The sequence below is a fragment of the Schistocerca cancellata genome, chromosome 11 (assembly GCF_023864275.1).
Source record: "Schistocerca cancellata isolate TAMUIC-IGC-003103 chromosome 11, iqSchCanc2.1, whole genome shotgun sequence".
Classification (NCBI taxonomy): Eukaryota; Metazoa; Arthropoda; class Insecta; order Orthoptera; family Acrididae; genus Schistocerca; species Schistocerca cancellata.
Window position 1 is genome coordinate 171,788,519 of NC_064636.1, and position 21,315 is coordinate 171,809,833.

General features: G+C 41.4%; 1 protein-coding gene across 7 annotated transcripts in view; it reads right to left on the bottom strand.

Annotated features, from left to right (window-relative positions):
* LOC126108955 (zinc finger protein 492-like) overlaps nt 1–21,315 on the bottom strand; it is a 139,395-nt gene that overhangs the window by 87,314 nt on the left and 30,766 nt on the right. For 6 of the 7 annotated variants that reach the window (XM_049914339.1, XM_049914337.1, XM_049914338.1 and 3 more), the window contains 2 exons: nt 14,841–14,933; nt 9,522–9,614 (listed from right to left, as the gene is read on the bottom strand). In XM_049914339.1, coding sequence (XP_049770296.1) covers nt 9,522–9,614; nt 14,841–14,933 — 186 coding nt within the window. The remainder of the gene's footprint in view (nt 1–9,521; nt 9,615–14,840; nt 14,934–21,315) is intronic. The other variant, XM_049914340.1, reaches the window with a different exon arrangement.

A 21,315-nucleotide genomic window follows, 5' to 3' on the forward strand; every position in this document is an offset into this window, starting at 1 on the left:
AAACAGCAAAATGGTGGGAATTTAAGGAGATGGGACCTGGATAAACTGAAAGAACCAGAGGTTGTACAGTGTTTCAGGGAGAGCATAAGGGAACAATTGACAGGAATGGGGGAAAGAAATACAGTAGAAGAAGATTGGGTAGCTTTGAGGTATGAAGTAGTGAAGGCAGCAGAGGATCAAGTAGGTAAAAAGACGAGGGCTAGTAGAAATCCTTGGGTAACAGAAGAAATATTGAATTTAATTGATGAAAGGAGAAAATATAAAAATGCAGTAAATGAAGCAGGCAAAAAGGAATACAAACATCTCAAAAATGAGATCGACAGGAAGTGCAAAATGGCTAAGCAGGGATGGCTAGAGGACAAATGTAAGGATGTAGAGGCTTATCACACTATGGGTAAGATAGATACTGCCTACAAGAAAATTAAAGAGACCTTTGGAGAAAAGAGAGCCACTTGTATGAATATCAAGAGCTCAGATGGAAACCCAGTTCTAAGCAAAGAAGGGAAAGCAGAAAAGGTGGAAGGAGTATATAGAGGGTCTATACAAGGGTGATGTACTTGAGGACAATATTATGGAAATGGAAGAGGATGTAGACGAAGATGAAATGGGAGATACGATACTGCGTGAAGAGTTTGACAGAGCACTGAAAGACCTGAGTCAAAACAAGGCCCCCGGAGTAGACAACATTCCATTGGAACTACTGACGGCCTTGGGAGAGCCAGTCCTGACAAATCTCTACCATCTGGTGAGCAAGATGTATGAAACAGGCAAAACACCCTCAGACTTCAAGAAGAATATAATAATTCCAATCCCAAAGAAAGCAGGTGTTGACAGATGTGAAAATTACCAAACAATCAGTTTAATACGCCACAGCTGCAAAATACTAACACAAATTCTTTACAGACAAATGGAAAAACTAGTAGAAGCCGACCTCGGGGAAGATCAGTTTGGATTCCGTAGAAATACTGGAACACGTGAGGCAATACCGACCTTACGACTTATCTTAGAAGAAAGATTAAGGAAAGGCAAACCTACGTTTCTAGCATTTGTAGACTTAGAGAAAGCTTTTGACATTGTTGACTGGAATACTCTCTTTCAAATCCTAAAGATGGCAGGGGTAAAATACAGGGAGCGAAAGGCTATTTACAATTTGTACAGAAACCAGATGGCAGTTATAAGAGTTGAGGGACATGAAAGGGAAGCAGTGGTTGGGAAGGGAGTAAGACAGGGTTGTAGCCTCTCCCCAATGTTATTCAATCTGTATATTGAGCAAGCAGTAAAGGAAACAAAAGAAAAATTCGGAGTAGGTATTAAAATCCATGGAGAAGAAATAAAAACTTTGAGGTTCGCCGATGACATTGTAATTCTGTCAGAGACAGCAAAGGACTTGGAAGAGCAGTTGAACGGAATGGATGGTGTCTTGAAGGGAGGATATAAGATGAACATCAACAAAAGCAAAACTAGGATAATGTAATGTAGTTGAATTAATTCGGGTGACGTTGAGGGTATTAGATTAGGAAATGAGACACTTAAAGTAGTAAAGGAGTTTTGCTATTTGGGGAGCAAAATAACTGATGATGGTCAAATTAGAGAGGATATAAAATGTAGACTGGCAATGGCAAGGAAAGCGTTTCTGAAGAAGAGAAATTTGTTAACATCGAGTATAGATTTAAGTGTCAGGAAGTCATTTCTGAAAGTATTTGTATGAAGTGTAGCCATGTATGGAAGTGAAACATGGACGTTAAATAGTTTGGACAAGAAGAGAATAGAAGCTTTCAAAATGTGGTGCTACAGAAGAATGCTGAAGATTAGATGGGTAGATCATGTAACTAATGGGGAAGTATTGAATAGGATTGGGGAGAAGAGAAGTTTGTGGCACAACTTGACCAGAAGAAGGGATTGGTTGGTAGGAAATGTTCTGAGGCATCAAGGGATCACCAATTTAGTATTGGAGGGCAGCGTGGAGGGTAAAATTCGTAGGGGGAGACCAAGAGATGAATACACTAAGCAGATTCAGAAGGATGTAGGTTGCAGTAGGTACTGGGAGATGAAGAAGCTTGCACAGGATAGCGTAGCATGGAGAACTGCATCAAATCAGTCTCGGGACTGAAGACCACAGCAACAACAACACAAAAGTGACAGCACTTTTTGTTTGAACTGAACAAATCTGAACATTAATAAATCAACCAATGATTATTTAAAAAGCAACAGATATTTCTTATGTGTTTAGAATTGGGACATACGACTGTGTTGCAACATGAATCTGAAAAACTGAAAGACTTGTGTGTTTAACTCATATGATTTATGTATAGTTTTAGTTCCTTAGAGTATCCAAAATTGCACTATGAATGACGCTATTTGTGCGAGCCATGTATAGAATCTATGGTGTCCAAAATGGAATTAGTTTTTTACTTTCATCTTCAAGATTACAAGTTTTAGATACAATTACTGCATGCCTAATGTAACCCATTCCGTAAGTACTTGTATTTTAAAGGAAGGGTGCAATTCAAACAATTTCTGATTTAAATATAATTGTACAAAATTCTTTCAGGAGCTACCTTTAATTCCACACAGCCAACTGTGTGAACACATCAATCATTTAGAAAAGGAAATCTTACTATAACAATTAATGAAACTCATTTTTCTTGTGTGTGATTGTCCAAGAGGAAACTTGGAATCACTGTTTCCTCAGCTGAATTCTACTTTTGATTCAACTGACCATTAATGAGTAAGTATACTGTTGTATTCCATTAAGAAGTAATTGTATCTTTATCCACTGCAACTACCAGGCCTACTGATTATACAACAAATTAGAATTATTTCCAACATCCAACATCAATTTGTGGACATTTAGTGCTTCAGTCATTTCTACACTGAAGTAAACAAATTTAATAACTAATTTACAGATTCTGACAATTCTTCATTGAATTTTTTTCATATGTAATTAGTATTAGAAGCTATGCTCATTTTTTGATAATATTTCAATGAACCCCTTGCGTTGTTTATTAAAATTATTTAAACGAATACCACAGAACAAGAGTAATTAGCTTTTATGTTGGATAAAACTGTCACAACACAGTTGACCCTGATACTACTACTAAAATGTCCTGAGAAACAACCGTGCATATGTTATATTAACCTCTCAACAGAGCACATCATTTTGTGACAAGAAATTAAGAATCGTCTGTCATTTACTCAGCCATAACCTTACTGGGGGATCATAATTATTTTGAGAAAATATTAAATTCTTTATAAACTTGACAACTAAAGACAATATGATTCATAATTGAAGACTTAGCACACATCTATTGAGTTAACTGCGTTGCAAAAGATATGTATAATACTAACATCTCTATTGAGACACTGGGCTTAACAGACCAAGTATTATTTTAAATATTATATATACTGGTTAGACAGAGATGAAAGGAAACACAGTTTACCAGTAAAATGAAAAAAAGATAAGGCATATGTACCCTTTTGCAGCTATCACTTAGTTGGTATATGGTTCATGGCATATTGCCTAATTTGAATATATAACAGATACAAATAAGAGAAACTTAAATAATCAACAAAATATTCTCCTTCACTATTTACAACAGTCTCTGAATGCTGTGATGACTTTCATTCTGTAACTGTAGAAGTCACCTGGTTTTAAGGTGAAGAACTCATTAAGCAAGGCTCTGAGCACATTTTCATCTGGAAAGGAAGTTCCTTGAAGGCTGTTTGATTGAGAGCAGAAAAGGAGAAAATCTGAGTGTGCAAGATCAGTTGAATAAGGTGGGTGTGCAATGACCAAACCCCAACTCCTGTGTACTGTTTGTCAGTCTAGCATATTGTGGGCAGGCGTTTCCTTTGAGTAGTGTCTTCCTGGTCATTGTTCATGTACAGCATCTGCAACCAGTCTCAGCTGTTGACAGTAAATGTCAGTAGTAATCAGTGGTTACATCTCAAGGATGCAATTCATAGTAAACCACACAGAATGTACATTATCTTTTGTGGATGCTTTTTGTTGATGCTTTGTTTGGGCTCAACCATTCCTTTCTTTTCCTTATTTTAGCACAAAGCCACTATTTCTGATCAGCATAATGATACAGGGCAGAAATGATTGGTGTTGTTCACATACAACTGATTAAAGGCAAGCAAGAATGCGCACATGGCCATCCATTTTTGTAATTTTGGTTTAGTGCACGTGGTATCCACACACCCTATTTTTGAGCCTTATCCATTGCACACAAATATCAGGTCATGAAATGATCACAGTTCATTGGATTTGACAGTTCTCAAGCACAGTGACATGGATCATTGTGAATTAATGCATTTAAATTATCTCCATCAAACCTCAAAGGTAAGTCACTAATGGCAAAACAATTCTCCCTAGAATGAAAAAATAATTTTCTTGAATAGCTCTGTCCAATGGTATTAAATACAAACAGGATGCAAATGTTTCTGGCTGCCTCCATTGCTTTTACACCTATATAGAACCCAACAATGCTCCTATTTCTCCACTTGGCACTCCACTATCTAGTGGCCACAGTTCCACTTACTATATTCAAATGACAAACTGACAATATGTAGACTCAAAGAGCAACAGTGAACTACAAATAAAAAATGACAATTGACAAATAAACCCTCAGCAACAGGAAATACCAACATGCAAAATGAAAGTGCTATCAACTTATGTACCAGCCTAATATTTAGGAAAAACTGAGATAATATCAGGCCATGAAAACAATAATTTCTTAACAGTAGCTGAAAAAACTGGGGGGGGGGGGAGGGGGGAGGTGACCATTGAAATTAGATACATCAGATTCAGTCAGGAAGTGTATACTTGACCAGACATCAGTTTCATCAGATGAATTGTCAAATCAGTCACAAGAATCATCTGCTGATAGAAGGAGGAGCTCTTCTTGTTATGATTGCAACAATCTAATAACTAAAATATTGTGCTGACTTTACAGCATGACTGAAATATGCAGTAGAAGTGGAGAAACCTTATTGGCATCACATTACAACCTTCATCTCCCTTTAGTCAGGAAACTACAGTGTTGTGGTGTTAAAAGAATCACACTTACAAGAACTGAATCTTAGCTTAGCAACAAAAAACTGGGTTGTAGTAATAAATGATGCCTTGGGAGGAAAACTGAATACACAATGGGGAAACAATACATACAATGTCCCACAGGGTTCAGCATTTGATTTATCCTGACCTACATATATGTTGTGCTAAAACCATTGGAGATGCCTTCTTCAAAATCTGCAATGCTTGCTAATGACAAGTACACTGATAACCAGCAAACACACTCATACTAAAAACAGCCGGAAGAATAATGGATCAACTGGTTTACAGGCAACAGAATAAAAATTCAACCTTTAGACTTACATAAGGACACATGATGCAACTCCAAACAAGTCCAAATGACTTACAGATACAAGGAGATATCAATTACAGGCACTGGATGAGGATTTATGAGTTAAGTTCTTGGGCATCTGGATGGATATTAAATTAAGGAAGCACCAGCACAAGAATGAGCTAACCAAAAAGCTCGTATCTCTCTGCCTTGCAATTAATGAGTGTTCTTTGAGAGTGTCAACTTGCAAAAAATGCTTCCTAGCATGCTTTCACTCAGAACTACCCTACAGTATAATCTTATAGGACATGGCAGCTATAAACAAATTAGTATTTATCCTATACAAGCTTGTAGTACAAATGATGTGTTGTTGACAACAGAACACCTTGCATAAACCTCTTCACTGACCTAGGGGATATTGCACCTACATGTCACTATGGAACTCCCTATTGGCTTTTACATTAAGTAACAAAAATTTTATTTATTTGCAGTTGGATGTCCCAGAAGATATTTCCAAAAACAAGTCAAAACTCCAAGAAATGTTATCATAATTGCCTCAAGGTGAGCAATGCTGAGGGGATCAACTTGAGAAGTTTACCATTTTCTTGACCCCATTTTATTGAAACCCAAGCAGACATCAAGGAATTGTATGCAGTATGTATCATTTAGTGTGTGTACAGTAATGTCTACTACTTCCAGTAGCAGGTTGTTTCTAATTACATTATATGTTATAAAATGAGTCCTCTAGGGATAAGACTTGAACTGGTAGCTGCAACATTAATAAGGGTAATGTGCCATGCAATATGGGGGAAGAAGTTTGTTGGTAGTGATCATGATTCATTATTCAAATTATGGGATGTGATGAACAGTTTAGTGGGATTGGCACTGAACTGAATCTGAAGAGAAGGGAATTCTGTAACAAACTGAAGAAAGTTGACAATATTAGAAAAAAACATAGATCGACCAAAAACAGAAGAGATGGAAAATTATCAGAAATATAATTGTTCATATGAATTGTGTACCACTGCATTGGAACCTGCACAAAAGAGCACTTCTGAACAGTTAGCTGCCTGAGGGATTTATCAGCTAAAGGTGCTGCAGACCTGAGCTGGAAATTTGCTTCATCTCACAGTATGCTATCTCTTTTACTGGCGGGAGTTTGTGAAAGGCTCCATGTATGTCCCCCTCTTCCAACATCATTGGATGATACTACATGCCAACAGCAGTGAGTTTCCTAAACTGACACGCTTGCAAATGCATGGATCAAGTCTATCACATGGCTGCTTAAATGTGTTTAAAAGAATTTTGATTTTTGTGATCAGTAAATGATGAATCTGATCCTAAACACAGCTGTGAAAACCACCTTAATATCAAATGTGCACATAAATGAATTGTAAGCAATGGGAAGATCATATTGTTCCTTTGTAAATAAAAGATTTTCAGGCATATATAGCAGTAAAAATCCGACACCAATTCTGTACCTTTATTTATTACAATATTATAGCTTTGTGAAATCTGATGATTTTAAACATCCTGAAGAATTGCTTATACAGGTATAGTTTCTTTCAGTAAAATATGATGATTTGTCTTGATGGGTTGCGTCTTATTGAACATTTCATTTCAGAAATGTTTCCATAAAATTAAATTTGCTTTCAACACTGTAACCTCTGCTCTGGCTAGATATGGGATGTGAATGTTATTCATTTGTTCATTCCTTGATTTACACATTGCATTCCATAAACAAAGATGTGGATGGAATTGGAATGAACCAGTCTGCAAATCTTAAGGCAGAAGCTCCCACAGGATATTTACCTCTGAAGTATACTGACAACCAGCTGTTTGTGACTAGTGCTAATCTACTGACACTGCTAATTATGGAAACTGCTAATGGATTATTTTGTATGTATGTTAATGTACATTTACTACTATGAAAAATATCACTGTTGCTCCTACTACATTAGTCAGCTACTTATTTTACCTAGTATCTCCACATACATCGATACTCCGCTATCCAGCTAATGGTGCATTGGGAAGGGTACACCATAACCCTGCTGGCCATTTTCGTTCCCATTCCACTCAAAAATATAAGGGAAAAAGACTGTCTATGTGCCTCCATATCAGCCCCGATTTCTCAAATTTTATCATCATAGTCCTTATGTGCAATGTATGTTGGAAACAACAAAATTGTTCAGCAATCAGAATTCAAATGACAATTCTCTAAATTTTCTCCATAGTGTTCATCCAAAGAACATCATCTTCCTTCTGGAAGTTCTCATTTGAGTTCCTGAAGCATCTCCATAACACCTACGTACTGTTTGAACCTACCAATGACAGATGTGGCAGCCTATCACTTAATTGCTTCTCCAGCAAAGAATTACTTTGCTATCTTGCTAGCTTGTTCTAGCTCCTCATGTAATTACCTAAAAAAGTTCCCAATTCCACAATTAATACAGAATATTGCTGGACATGTGCCAGTATCAAAATGGTCAGTCCAATTTTTCTGCATCAATAAGCCTTAGCATTTTATGCTCCTGAGACCACAAATACTGCATGTCACTAGCTGACAGATGTTCACTGCAAAACTGCATGTGCCACTCAGGATCACTGTTATCATCACACATCCTCTTTGTAGATTTGCTCATGTCTCTACCACTATTTAATCTAAGTTACATATTTTCAAAGCAACAAGTGGGGGGAGGGGGGGGGTACACATCAGCGATTTCAGTGCCAAGCACATGACATGGTTTTCCAGACCACACAACCAGAAACACACTGTTCTACACACTTGCTATGGGAGCATCACTCCATGCAGTGAACACTATCCTTGAACCTCTGGCCCTGGTGACATGGAGACATCTTGTTTGGCCTGTGATCTCTCTGACTGAATACGAAGGCCAGTATGGCCTTTTGTATTTTCATGGTAAGTGGTCACCAACTACAATCCATCCACTTTGACAACTACAGGTATGCCTTAGGACACTGTACAGTTTGTTGTTTTGGCCTAGCTCCTCATATGCACATCCCTGACTACTACGTGTGGCATTCTCATTTCTGTAAAACCCTTCTTGTGGAACAACAGTACTACTGTTTCACTTACTGTCCTGTCTACTTGTGATGCCAATGCCTCCCTTTAATTTGTTTAAAGTGGCATAACATGAGTCTCTGTGTCAAATTCTTGGCCTGTTAGCTGTGAATCAGCTACACTCCTTTACATAATGTGAGCTGTCTGTAGCATGATCGTTTGGTTCCTTGACCTGTATGCTTTTATCACCACACATTTCTGTGTTGAAGAAGCCAACATGTTGTGCCTGAAGAATGATTTGCAACTGCAACAAGTTTGTTTATGAACAATGAGATCAAGAGCGAGCCAGTACCTAACCTTCTGCAATTGTATGTTAAATGTTCCCCAATCATTGTCTAATTTCATTCCTGTGACATATTTATCAATTTGAGCATGTCTTTGCCTTACCAAGGTCATAAATCATATTTAAAAAATTTATCTTTCTTCTTTAGATCTGCCAGGACTCTAATGACAAGGTCATACATGGCTTCATCTATGTACTATCATTCACCAAAAGCCATACACAGAGTTATTCTATTACTGAAACTTTTATAACTAATACAACAGGCACCACAGAAGCTGCCACAATATATACAGGTCCTGGCCAAATTATCAGGGCTGATCTACAACACACAAATTTTATCTCTCTTTTTCATAACCCAAAAAATTTTTAGGTCAAAAGTAAGAATAATATTCACACAAAAGATAACATCAGCCAATGATTTTTGAACTGCATTTATCAGAAGTTATTGAAAGGAGGAATATTTCTCAAATGACCTACACTATTAGAACTTACACTTTACCTAAATGTGAATTTTGCGACCATCGCACACAGCCATTATACAATATAGTTGACACGAACAAGGGCTACATAAAACGAGATTATACCAGTCACCAATCCCCTTCCATTTCTATTTCTATTTAAAACAGTCAGCACATAACAGGTGAAATCAAAGTCAATTGCAAAAGTACAAGAATACTCTACAATTATGAACAAGTTCCAAAAAACTGACAATCTGTCAATTTCACTGCAATGCATCTTTTCCTCTACAAACTTAACAAAAGACTTATTACTTGACTACAGGCAATATATCAGACATGTAAATACTTACAATATTCTCAGTTACACTCATTTCCAAATTTAATTCAGGATCCTCCTTGATAAAATCAGTGGACCACAATATTCCCAATGGATCTTCAATGGACTGAAAGAAGGAAACATTCTGTGAATTATAACTGCTTGCTAACTTCTATGTATATATGACAGCTCTCCCTATTCCTTTCTCATGAGTGTCATCCAACTTTACAGAGATTCTTATCGACTGGGAAGAGTGAGTGTCAGAATGCATCCAAATCAGTTCTATTGTCTCTGATTTTGCTATCAGCCATTGTGTAGTATTTATTTGGCATACTTTCTCTTTCTATTCCTGTCACATAGTCCACTCTGATTTCAAAGGCACTATGGCATGCTTTATCGGGTGGTCGTACTCCCACATACGAACTTTATATATGAGTGCGGCAACTTTTCTAAATTAAGCTCAGATAATAAATAGATGCAAATAATCTTCCAGCTGTAAACCCATAAACAAGAGGACTTTTTGTCCATTAATCAAATGAATATGGCATTCCACACATTATCAGCAAAATTTACCAAATTGAATGCTATTTACACCATGTATTTTCAGTGGCTGCTCTTTAGGAAACAATTAAAATTTGTCATGTGTACTGGATGAAAATCATACAGAATTACATACAGCGAAAGCAGGATGTCAGCAATGATGTAAATACTACAGTGAACAATGACTGGGAACTCTACAAAATACCCATCACATATCATAGTTCCACATCATCTGTTATAGCACTGTGACACAGAGGCACGTAACAAGATTAACAATTACTTCCCCCTGCCGCCATTGGATAAGCAGCTGCCAGCAGCAAGTCATATAATCTTAGCTTACTTATTTGTTACGTAGTTTAATTCTTAATTTCTTTGCATGTTTTTGTTTAATTCATAGATTTCAGGCGTATTATAGTATTTGAGAGTTGTAGCATCGCGCTTTAGTGTTTACTTCGTAGATTCTTACTTAAATTGCGTGTGAGTTTCATGTAGGAGGTGTAATTTCGAGTTTTAGTTACTGTAATCATAAATTCAGGCAGATTGTAGCGCAGTCGTTAGGCATTTGTACAGGTTCGTTCATACATTCTTTGCGTGTTTCCCTTGCGTTATCCAGGCACGGACATGTGTTTCAGTAACTGTTGTTCAACACCGATTAGAATGGACAGGAACTGTGATTGCTGTGCTCAGATGAGGGCTGAGTTGGCATCCCTTCGCTCACAGCTGCAAGCGGCGCTGTCTACGGTCGCGCAGCTTGAGGCTGTTGCCAATGGGCACCATTGTGGGGAGCCGGACTTGGGTATCATGGGGATGTCAACCTCGTCCCGTCTGTCTCCAGATCGGTCTGCCGCTGTGGTTGCCCCGATTGCTGCCCGCAGTGGGGCTGAGCCCTCGTCTGTGGTTGATTGGGAGGTTGTTCCAAGGCATGGCAGGCAGCGAAAGACGTCCCCGGAGACTGATCAGAAAGCCCACCCGGTGCGTCTGACAAACAGGTTTCAGGCACTGTCTCTGGCTGAGCCAGATGCAGCTGCCTGCCCTGTTTCAGAGGATGATTCTCGGCTTTCAAGGTCCAGGCAGTCAAAGAGGGTAGGCTTATTGGTAGTTGGGAGCTCCAATGTTAGGCGTGTAATGGGGCCCCTTAGGCATATGGCGGCTAATGAGGGGAAGAAATCCAGTGTGCACTCCGTGTGCATTCTGGATGGAGTCATTCCTGATGTGGAAAGGGTCCTTCCGGATGCCATGAAGAGCACAGGGTGGAGCCAGCTGCAGGTGGTGGCACATGTTGGCACTAATGATGTGTGTCGCTTTGGATCTGAGGAACTTCTCTCTGGTTTCCAGCGGCTATCTATTTGGTGAAGGCTGCTGGTCTTGCTTACGAGATGAAGGCAGAGCTCACCATCTGCAGCATTGTTGACAGAACCGACTGCGGACCTTCGGTGCAGAGCCAGGTCTGAATCAGAGGCTCAGATGGTTTTGCGACCATGTTGGCTGCAGATTCCTTGACTTGCGCCATAGGATGCTGGGGTTTCGGGTTCTGCTGAATAGGTCAGGAGTTCACTACACTCAGCTGGTGGCTACACGGGTAGCAGAGGCTGTGTGGCTGGGCGGTTTTTTAGGTTAGAAGGCCTCGGGAAAGTACGGGGTGGGCTGCAATCTCAAAGAGTGCATGGCAAATACAGGACGTGCTTGGATCAAGGAACAGTCGGAATTGTAGTTGTAAATTGTTGTAGTTATGCTGGGAAAGTCCCTGAGCTACAAGCGCTAATAGAAAGCACAGAAGCTGAAATCGTTATAGGTGAAGAATGCTGGCTAAAGCCTGAAATAAGTTCTACAGAAATTTTTACTTAGTCTCAGACGGTGTTCAGGAAAGATAGATTAGGCAGAATTGGTGGTGGAGTGTTTGTGTCTGTCAGTAGTGGTTTACCTTGTAGTGAAGTCTAAGTAGATACTCCATGCGAATTGATATGGGAGGAGGTTATACTTAACAGCTGAACTAAGTTAATAATTGGCTCCTTCTACCGACCTCCAGACTCCAATGATATAGTTGCTGAACAGTTCAGTGAAAATTTGAGTCTCTTAACAAATAACTACGCCACTCATATGGCTTTGTTGGTGGGGACTTCAACCCTCCTTCGATATGTTGGCAGAAATACTTGTTCAAAACCGGTGGTAGGCAGAAAACATCTTCCGAGATTGTCCTAAATGCTTCCTCTGAAAATTATTTCGAGCAGTTACTCCATGAATCCACGTGAATTGTAAATGGTTGCGAAAACACACTTGACCTCTTAGCCACAAACAATCCAGAGCTAATAGAGAGCATCATGACTGATACAGGGATTAGTGATCACAAGGTCGTTGTAGCTAAGCTCAATACTGTTTCTTCCAAATCCACCAGAAACAAACGCAAAATAATTTTATTTAAAAAAGCAGATAAAGTGTCACTAGAAGCCTTCCCAAGAGAGAATCTCCATCCCTTCCGAACTGACTATGCAAATGTAGATGAGATGTGGCTCAAATTCAAAGATATAGTAGCAACATCAACTGAGAGATTTATACCTCATAAATTGGTAAGAGATGGAACTGATCCCCCATGGTACACAAAACAGGTCCGGACACTTGCAGAAGCAATGGAGAAAGCATGTGAAGTTCAGAAGAACACGAAATCCCGAAGATTGGCTAAAATTTACAGACGAGTGAAATTTGGCACGGACTTCAATGCGAGATGCCTTTAATAGGTTCCACAACGAAACATTGTCTCAAAATCTGGTAGAAAATCTGAAGAAATTCTGGTTGTATGTAAAGTACACAAGCGGCAAGACGCCGTCAATACCTTTGCTACGCAGTGCCGATGGTACTGTTACCAACGACTGTGCCACTAAAGCGGAGTTAATGAACGCAGTTTTCCGAAATTCCTTCACCAGGGAAGACGAACGGAATATTCTAGAATTTGAAACACGAACAGCTGCTAGCATGAGTTTCTTAGAAGTAGATACCTTAGGGGTTGCGAAGCAACTCAAATCGCTTGATACGGGCAAGTCTTCAGGTCCAGATTGTATACCGATTGGGTTCCTTTCAGATTACACTCATACAATAGCTCCCTACTTAGCAATCATATACAACCACTCGCTCACTGACTGATAGTTCTGTACCTACATATTGGAAAATTGCGCAGGTCACACCAGTGTTAACAAAGGGTAGTAGGAGTAATCCATCGAACTACATACCTATATCATTGACGTCAGTTTGCGGTAGGGTTTTGGAGCATATACTGTATTCAAACATTATGAATCACCTCAAAGAGAACGATCTATTGATACGTAATCAGCATGGTTTCAGAAAACATCATTCTTCTGCAACGCAGCTAGCTCTTTATTCGCACGAAGTAATGGCTGCTATCGACAGGGGATCTCAGGTTGATTCCGTATTTGTGGATATCTGGAAAGCTTTTGACACCGTTCCTCACATGCGACTTCTAATCAAGCTGCAGGCCTATGGAGTATTGTCTCAGTTGTGCAACTGGATTCGTGATTTCCTGTCAGGAAGGTCGCAGTTCGTAGTAATAGACGGCAAATCGAGTAAAACTGAAATGATATCAGGTGTTCCCCCGGGAAGCATCCTGGGACCTCTGCTGTTCCTGATCTATACAAATGACCTGGGTGACAATCTGAGCAGTTCTCTTAGCTTGTTCGCAGATGATGCTGTAATTTACCATCTAGTAAGGTCATCCGAAGACCAGTATCAGTTGCAAAGTGATTTAGAAAATATTGCTATATGGTGTGGCAGATGGCAGTTGATGCTAAATAACAAAAAGTGTGAGGTGATCCACATGAGTTCCAAAAGAAATCCGTTGGAATTCGATTACTCAATAAATAGTACAATTCTCAAGGCTGTCAATTCAACTAAGTACCTGGGTGTCAAAATCACGAACAACTTCTGTTGGAAAGACCACATAGATAATATCGTGGGGAAGGCGAGCCAAAGGTTGCGTTTCATTGGCAGGACACTTAGAAGATGCAACAAGTCCACTAAAGAGACAGCTTGCACTACACTCATTCGTCTCCGTTAGAATATTGCTGCGCGGTGTGGGATCCTTACCAGGTGGGATTGACGGAGGACATCAAAAGGGTGCAAAAAAGGGCAGCTCGTTTTGTATTATCACGTAATAGGGGAGAGTGTGTGGCAGATGTGATACGCGAGTTGGGATGGAAGTCATTAAAGCAAAGACTTTTTCATCGCGGCGAGATCTATTTATGAAATTTCAGTCACCAACGTTCTCTTCCGAATGCGAAAATATTTTGTTGAGCCCAACATACATAGGAAGGAATGGTCATCAAATTAAAATCAGAGATCTAACAGAAAGGTTTAGGTGTTTGTTTTCCCGTGCGCTGTTTGGGAGTGGAATGGTAGAGAGATAGTATTATTGTGGTTCGATGAACCCTCTGTCAAACACTTATATGTGAATTGAAGAGTAGTCATGTAGATGTAGATGTAGAAGGAAGTCTTCCTTGCTCTGTTGGCACCAAATATGTACTTAAGACATTCGTTACATACAATCATAATAAAAAAATTAATGCAAGGGTAATGGTTTGTAAAGATAGGCTTGTTATAAGTGCTGTTAAAATACTATTGGTAATAACCTACAAATAACACAGCTAACTAGAGTCAACTGGAAGACCGCAAACATTCTTGAAAATAGCTGATATCATAGGTTAGAATTGTTCACCATCCATGGAAATTTAGCTTTAATACCCCATATTTGTGTCATGACATTCTTACTACACTTCCTGCACAATACAGTGCTTGTGTGAAAACTTACATTATGCTCAGATCCATCAGCATGCTTTTTCAGTTCGGGGTCTTGCTTTACCCAAACACTAAGCCCGTCAGCCTTCAATGGGTCTTCAAGAAACTGAAATAGCAAAAAATTGAACCATCAAGGTTTCTGTGTCTTGTTCCTACATGACTCTCTCAGAGAGGAACTGGGGAACAGGGAGACTGGAGGGAGACTGGAGGGAGACTGGAGGGAGACTGGAGGGAGACTGGAGGGAGACTGGAGGGAGACTGGAGGGAGACTGGAGGGAGACTGGAGGGAGACTGGAGGGAGACTGGAGGGAGACTGGAGGGAGACTGGAGGGAGACTGGAGGGAGACTGGAGGGAGACTGGAGGGAGAGGGAGACTTTCAAACAGATATCTTGTGTAGAAGCTGTCAAGGCCATAACACTAATAAGCACATATATTCATCAATTAGAAACAGGCAGCAAGAAAATATGGTGCACAAGTCTGATATTTGTATCCGAAGCTTTGTTTATTCTTGAAGGCAGGTACAACAATAAGCAACTGACCCAAAAATATCAATCAAAATTATTTCTTATATATCAAGCAGCAACCAGCATAGACAGTAACCACACAACTATGAAAGTGGATGTATTTTACATCACCACCTAAACCACTTGTTACACTTCAACCAAGCCAGATACACATATTACTTACTATCTAGACTAAAATACTAAGAAGGTAAGAACCAGCAACCTCCTATGGAGGTGGGCAGGATGATGTGGAGAGAGGAAGAGAAGAAAAACAGACAGAGAGAGAGGTGGCAGAAACAGATGAACAGAGAGGGGTAGCAGATGGACAGAGGTAGTTGGCTGATTGAATGATTAAAGGCACCAAACTACTGGGTGATACATCCCTTCTTTCTCAAACAGGCAGGCAGGTCTACATGACTGTTGTAAGAGAAAGCCTACCACACACAATCCAGAGGAAGAAAAACCCGATGTCTATGAAACTGATATAAGGGACAAAAAGAACAGGAGACAGAGGACAAAAGGCAGGCCAAGGTGCCCCATTTAGGGAGCAGCCAGAAGCACTGGAGAGCAGAATGCAATGAGGGGACATATATCCCCCAGTCCCCACCACTTACCAGAGGTACTCCACTCAGAAACTGCTTCGGAAAGACTAGCAACACATACAGGGCAAGAGAAGTACAGAGACAAAAGATTAATGTGAGAGGGGGAAAAGAGTAAAAGAGCAGGTGGGGTGAGAACCGGGCTGGTCCACCAAGTCTAGCCAGCCACAGCCTGGTCTGGGCAGAGGGGGCAACAGAGTGTTCTGCCAACCCCTCAATGGGCCAATAAGGTTAAGTTGCCCTACCTTAAAGAGAGCGGTAAAAGCCCTCCTCATGAATTAAATATAAAACTAAGTCAGCCACTGAGGCATCAGGGGTAGCAAGTCGGAGATTAAGATTCTGCCACAGGGAGGCTAGGTTGGACAGTACAGCAAAATGTAGACCACTGTTGAACCGGAATAAGGACAGTGGTGTGGCACTGGAGGAGATGATCGTGAGACGACCAGATACAGCTCATGTGGAGCTGGCAGAGTATGGTAGAATGCTTGTGAGGGGCCTGCATGGAGGACCTCCATAGATTCATAGTCTCCTTATCACAGGTTGTTTGAAGTCACAGTGATTCACTCCACATTTCAGGTTCCTAAAACTTGATGGTGTGATACTGATCAGATGTCTGTTTCCAGAATACTGATTACCAGAGCGAGTTTACTGGTAGCCCGTTTGGGTAAGCTATCAGTAAGTTTGTTCCCAGGGATCCCAATCTGACCCAGAGTCCAAACAATCATCACTGAGCATCCACAGTGCTCAAGGGCATACTGGGAATACTGGTTAGCAATGACCAAGGGATGCTGAGTGTAATACTGCTTGAGAGCTTTAAAACTGGTCAGGAGGTTGCTGCAGATGAAGGACCCACCAGTGGAGGAAAGCATATACTCAAGAGCATGAGATATGGTTACAAACTCTACAGCTTCCAGCAGGGAAGACAATTCAGTAGGACCCGTGACAGCGTAAGCAAAGCCTATGTGATCAGCAACCATTAAGCAATCAGTATATAGACTACTGCTAAACTCCAGAATGTACCAAGGATGGAGAAAAATTGGTGGCTGAGGGCCTCAGGAGGGTCCGTGTCTTTTGGACTTCATGATGGGGTCAAAACAAAGCTGTGACCAATGGGTTCCCCACATAGGTGTACATGAGTGGGTCCAGAGGAGAGGTGGAGGAAGAAGTAACTCGAGTTCAGAGGTGAGGGACACGGTGTGGAACGTGATCAAAATCCCTGATGCGGGCTGCCATTATGGAAGATGGGTTTCCCTGTTTGGAAAGAGGAGATGGTAGTTTGGATGCTTAGGAGAGTTGCAAACATAGGTAGCATAACTGAGAAGCTGCTGTTGGCTCTTGATACACAATGAATGGACCCCAGCCTCCATACATAATCTTTCCACAGGACTAGTTCAAAAGGCTCCTGTTGCAAATCGAACACCACAGTGGTGCATCAGATCCTGTATCCACAATGCTGAGGATGATTCCAAACCATATACCAGACTCCCATAACCAATACAGGGTTGTATCATGGCTTTGTAAAGCTGCAGAAGGGTAGTACACTATGCACCCCTGCTGGTGTTACGTGATAAAGTGTACTGAAGTGCAGCAAGCACTTTCACTTACACCGAAAAATACTGGGAATTCATGTCAACTAAGAAACAGAGACCAGTTCTAAAAAGTTCCTGCCACATTGAGTAGTTCATCATCAAGATAAAGTTCTGGTTGTGGATGAACCATACCATGTTGACAGAAAACCATGACATGGGTCTTGGCACCTGAAAAACCAAAATCCATGGGTCAGTGCCCATGACAATATCTTTTGTATGGTGCCTTGCAGTCTACATTCAATGACACCCACACTAGAGGAGCAATAGTAAGAGGCCCAAATAGTCAGCATGTAAGTATGGTGATACTGATGACCTCACAGCTGGAGGTGACCAGTGATGGCTTGTAGAAAGACTCAGTACAGAGCCCTGCACGACTCCATTCTCTTGGATATGTGGCATTCTGTGGGAAGCACCAACTAGAAGCCAGAACATACACTGTGACAGGAAATTCTACATAAAAATTGGGTGTGGATCCCACAGACCCCACTTGTGTAAGGCAGCAAGGATATAGCATCACCTCCAGCTGTCATACAGCTTTTGCTAGTCAAAGAAGATGGCTATAATGCATTGACATTGGGAAAAAGCTGATTGGCTGGCAGACTGCAGGCAAACCAGATTATCTGTAGTGGAACAGCCTTGGTGAAAACCACACTGGGATGCAGCCAGAAGACCCCGCGACTCAAGGAGCCACACAGCTGCCAGCTCATTTCGCATTCAAGCAATTTACGGAGAACATTGGTGACACTTACTGGGTGATAACTGCTCATCTCTAAAGGAGCTTACCCAATTTCAGCACTGTGACTATGATACTTTCTAATTGTTACTATGGGAACTGGCCCTCGCTCCAGATCCAGTTACAGATGACAAGGATATGATGCTCACAATCCACTGATAGGTGCTTGATCATTTGGTTGTGGATGTGACCTGGCCCTGGTGCTGCATCAGCACAGAGGACTAGGGCACTGATGAATCCTCACTCAGTGAATGGAGCTTTATACAGCTCCAGGTGGCATGTAGTAAAAGATAATTGCTTTTTCTCTACCCATTGCTCGATAACATTAAGAGAAGAGGTACATGGTCCAATGGTTGAAACATGCTGCTCCCAGCATTCTTCTTTTTATTATTTCATCAGGTGGCAGAACTGGGCATGAAGCCACTTAAAGTAAATAAGATGCTCCATGAATTGGTGCCACTTATGGTACTGGAGAGCCTGCCTACTATCACTAATGGCCTCTGCACTCTCTGATGACTGCCAAGGTAATCTCTTGTCAGAGCAGGCCCAAGGAACAGAGGATTGCTAAATCAGCTGCCAAATGAATGGCTGTAATTATATTCTGGGCTGCCTTGTTGATGCCTCCATGCGGCGGGGATTCGAGGCCGACAGCAAAGGCAAAAGCACTCCAGTCAGCAATGTTGAGACCCCATCTTGTCATGCATCCAGGGCAGTGATGCTGGGGGAGGGACAGGAAGATTGTGGAATGGTCCCTACCAACACAGGTCATGATGAACTCCCCAGTGGATGGATGGGAGAAGCCTAGGACTGCATATGAAAAGGTTAATGAGCAAGAACACTCTGTGTGCCATGCCAAAACGTGAGGGGGTATCAGTATTTAAGAGGCAAATCAAGTTGTGCCAGTCAGACTCCGAGGTCCTTATGATGGCCAGTGATCATGGTTAAAGCTCACAAAGGGTTATATGTATTGAAATTGCCCAAGATTAAGAAAGATTGGGGGGGGGGGGGGGGGGGGGCGGCGGGGGGGAGCTGAGAAACCAATACAAACAATATCTCATGAGATACTTTATCATCAGGAGGGAGGTAAACACTGCAGATAGTACTATGCCGAAATGCACTTACCTGAACAGCCACAACCTCCAAAGGTGTATCAAGAGGCAAAAGTTTTATATACAGTGTATCCAGAACGTATGTGCGAACTCCTTTCCGGGTGCCATTGTGTGGTTCAAACTAGGGCCTCAGGGGTTGCTGGAATCTCTGCATTGGCCACAGGAGTTGAATAGGTGGATCTGCTAGTATGGGGGCCCACTGGAAGGTCCTCCTCCTTTAAACACTTTTCTTGTCTTCTCTCCTTACAGGATTTTGATTATGCCAAGGGCTTCTCTGAATCAGTTTCGTGTAAGATGATGATCATGAAGCAGTGTGACCAACAGTTTGTGGTTCCTTTAGCACTTGCTGGTGTCCAGTTGTAGACCAGTACAACCCATGGAAGGAATGACCCCAAGGACCTCTTCCTTGCAAGAGAAGCCAGAAGAAGCTTATTCATCTCAGGCTGGGAGGTGGGGACAAATGTCCCTGGTGTATGGGAAGCTATCGATCCCGAAGCAGGTGTGGAAAAAGCAGCAAAAGGGGATCCCCCAAACCAACAGGGGCCAAGGATGGTTCAGTGGCCCTGAGGGCCCACTACAGAAAGAGTAACAGGCCAGAGTACCATCAGCAAAGGGGAAATGTCTTTTTAGCTGTAGCATATGACATTGTGCACATGCTGGTGGCAAATGATTGTACTTTCTTTCAGCCTCTTTGTCAGTAGGTTTGTCCTGAGTCTTGAATTCTTGTACCTTCTTCACTCTGTAGAGAACTGTGTAATCTGGTGAGCAGAGAGTGTGGTGCTTTCCACAGTCAACACAGATGTGGAGAGAGGCAACCGGAGAATTTGCAGGCGATACTCATCCAGTCTCTACAGATGAGGTTAGTGCTGCAATGCAAACATGTGCCCAAATTCCAGACACTTTAAGCACCACAGGGAGAGGGGCGGAGGGGGGGAGGGAGATCTACGATTTCACATCACATCAGTATACCACCACCTTGACCTTTTCAGCCAATGAGGGAGGAGGGGTGGGACATCGACAGAGAATGGAGTGAAAGGTAATGGCGGTCGAGGAGGTTAGAACTGGAGTAAATGCATACCCAGCTGAAGCCAATAAGTCCACTAATTTTCCTTAAATAAAACTTCTTTCCTTCTGAAAATCAATGCCATATCATTATTATACAGGGTGTTTCAAAAATGACCGGTATATTTGAAACGGCAACAAAAACTAAACGAGCAGCAATAGAAATACACCGTTTTTTGCAATATGCTTGGGACAACAGTACATTTTCAGGCAGACAAACTTTCGAAATTACAGTAGTTACAATTTTCAACAACAGATGGCGCTGCAGTCTGGGAAACTCTATAGTATGATATTTTCCACATATCCACCATGCGTAGCAATAATATGGCGTAGTCTCTGAATGAAATTACCCGAAACCTTTGACAACGTGTCTGGTGGAATGGCTTCACATGCAGCTGAGATGTACTGCTTCAGCTGTTCAATTGTTTCTGGATTCTGGCGGTACACCTGGTCTTTCAAGTGTCCCCACAGAAAGAAGTCACAGGGGTTCATGTCTGGCGAATAGGGAGGCCAATCCACGCCGCCTCCTGTATGCTTCGGATAGCCCAAAGCAATCACACGATCATCGAAATATTCATTCAGGAAATTAAAGACGTCGGCCGTGCGATGTGGCCGGGCACCATCTTGCATAAACCACGAGGTGTTCGCAGTGTCGTCTAAGGCAGTTTGTACCGCCACAAATTCACGAAGAATGTCCAGATAGCGTGATGCAGTAATCGCTTCGGATCTGAAAAATGGGCCAATGATTCCTTTGGAAGAAATGGCGGCCCAGACCAGTACTTTTTGAGGATGCAGGGACGATGGGACTGCAACATGGGGCTTTTCAGTTCCCCATATGCGCCAGTTCTGTTTATTGACGAAGCCGTCCAGGTAAACATAAGCTTCGTCAGTA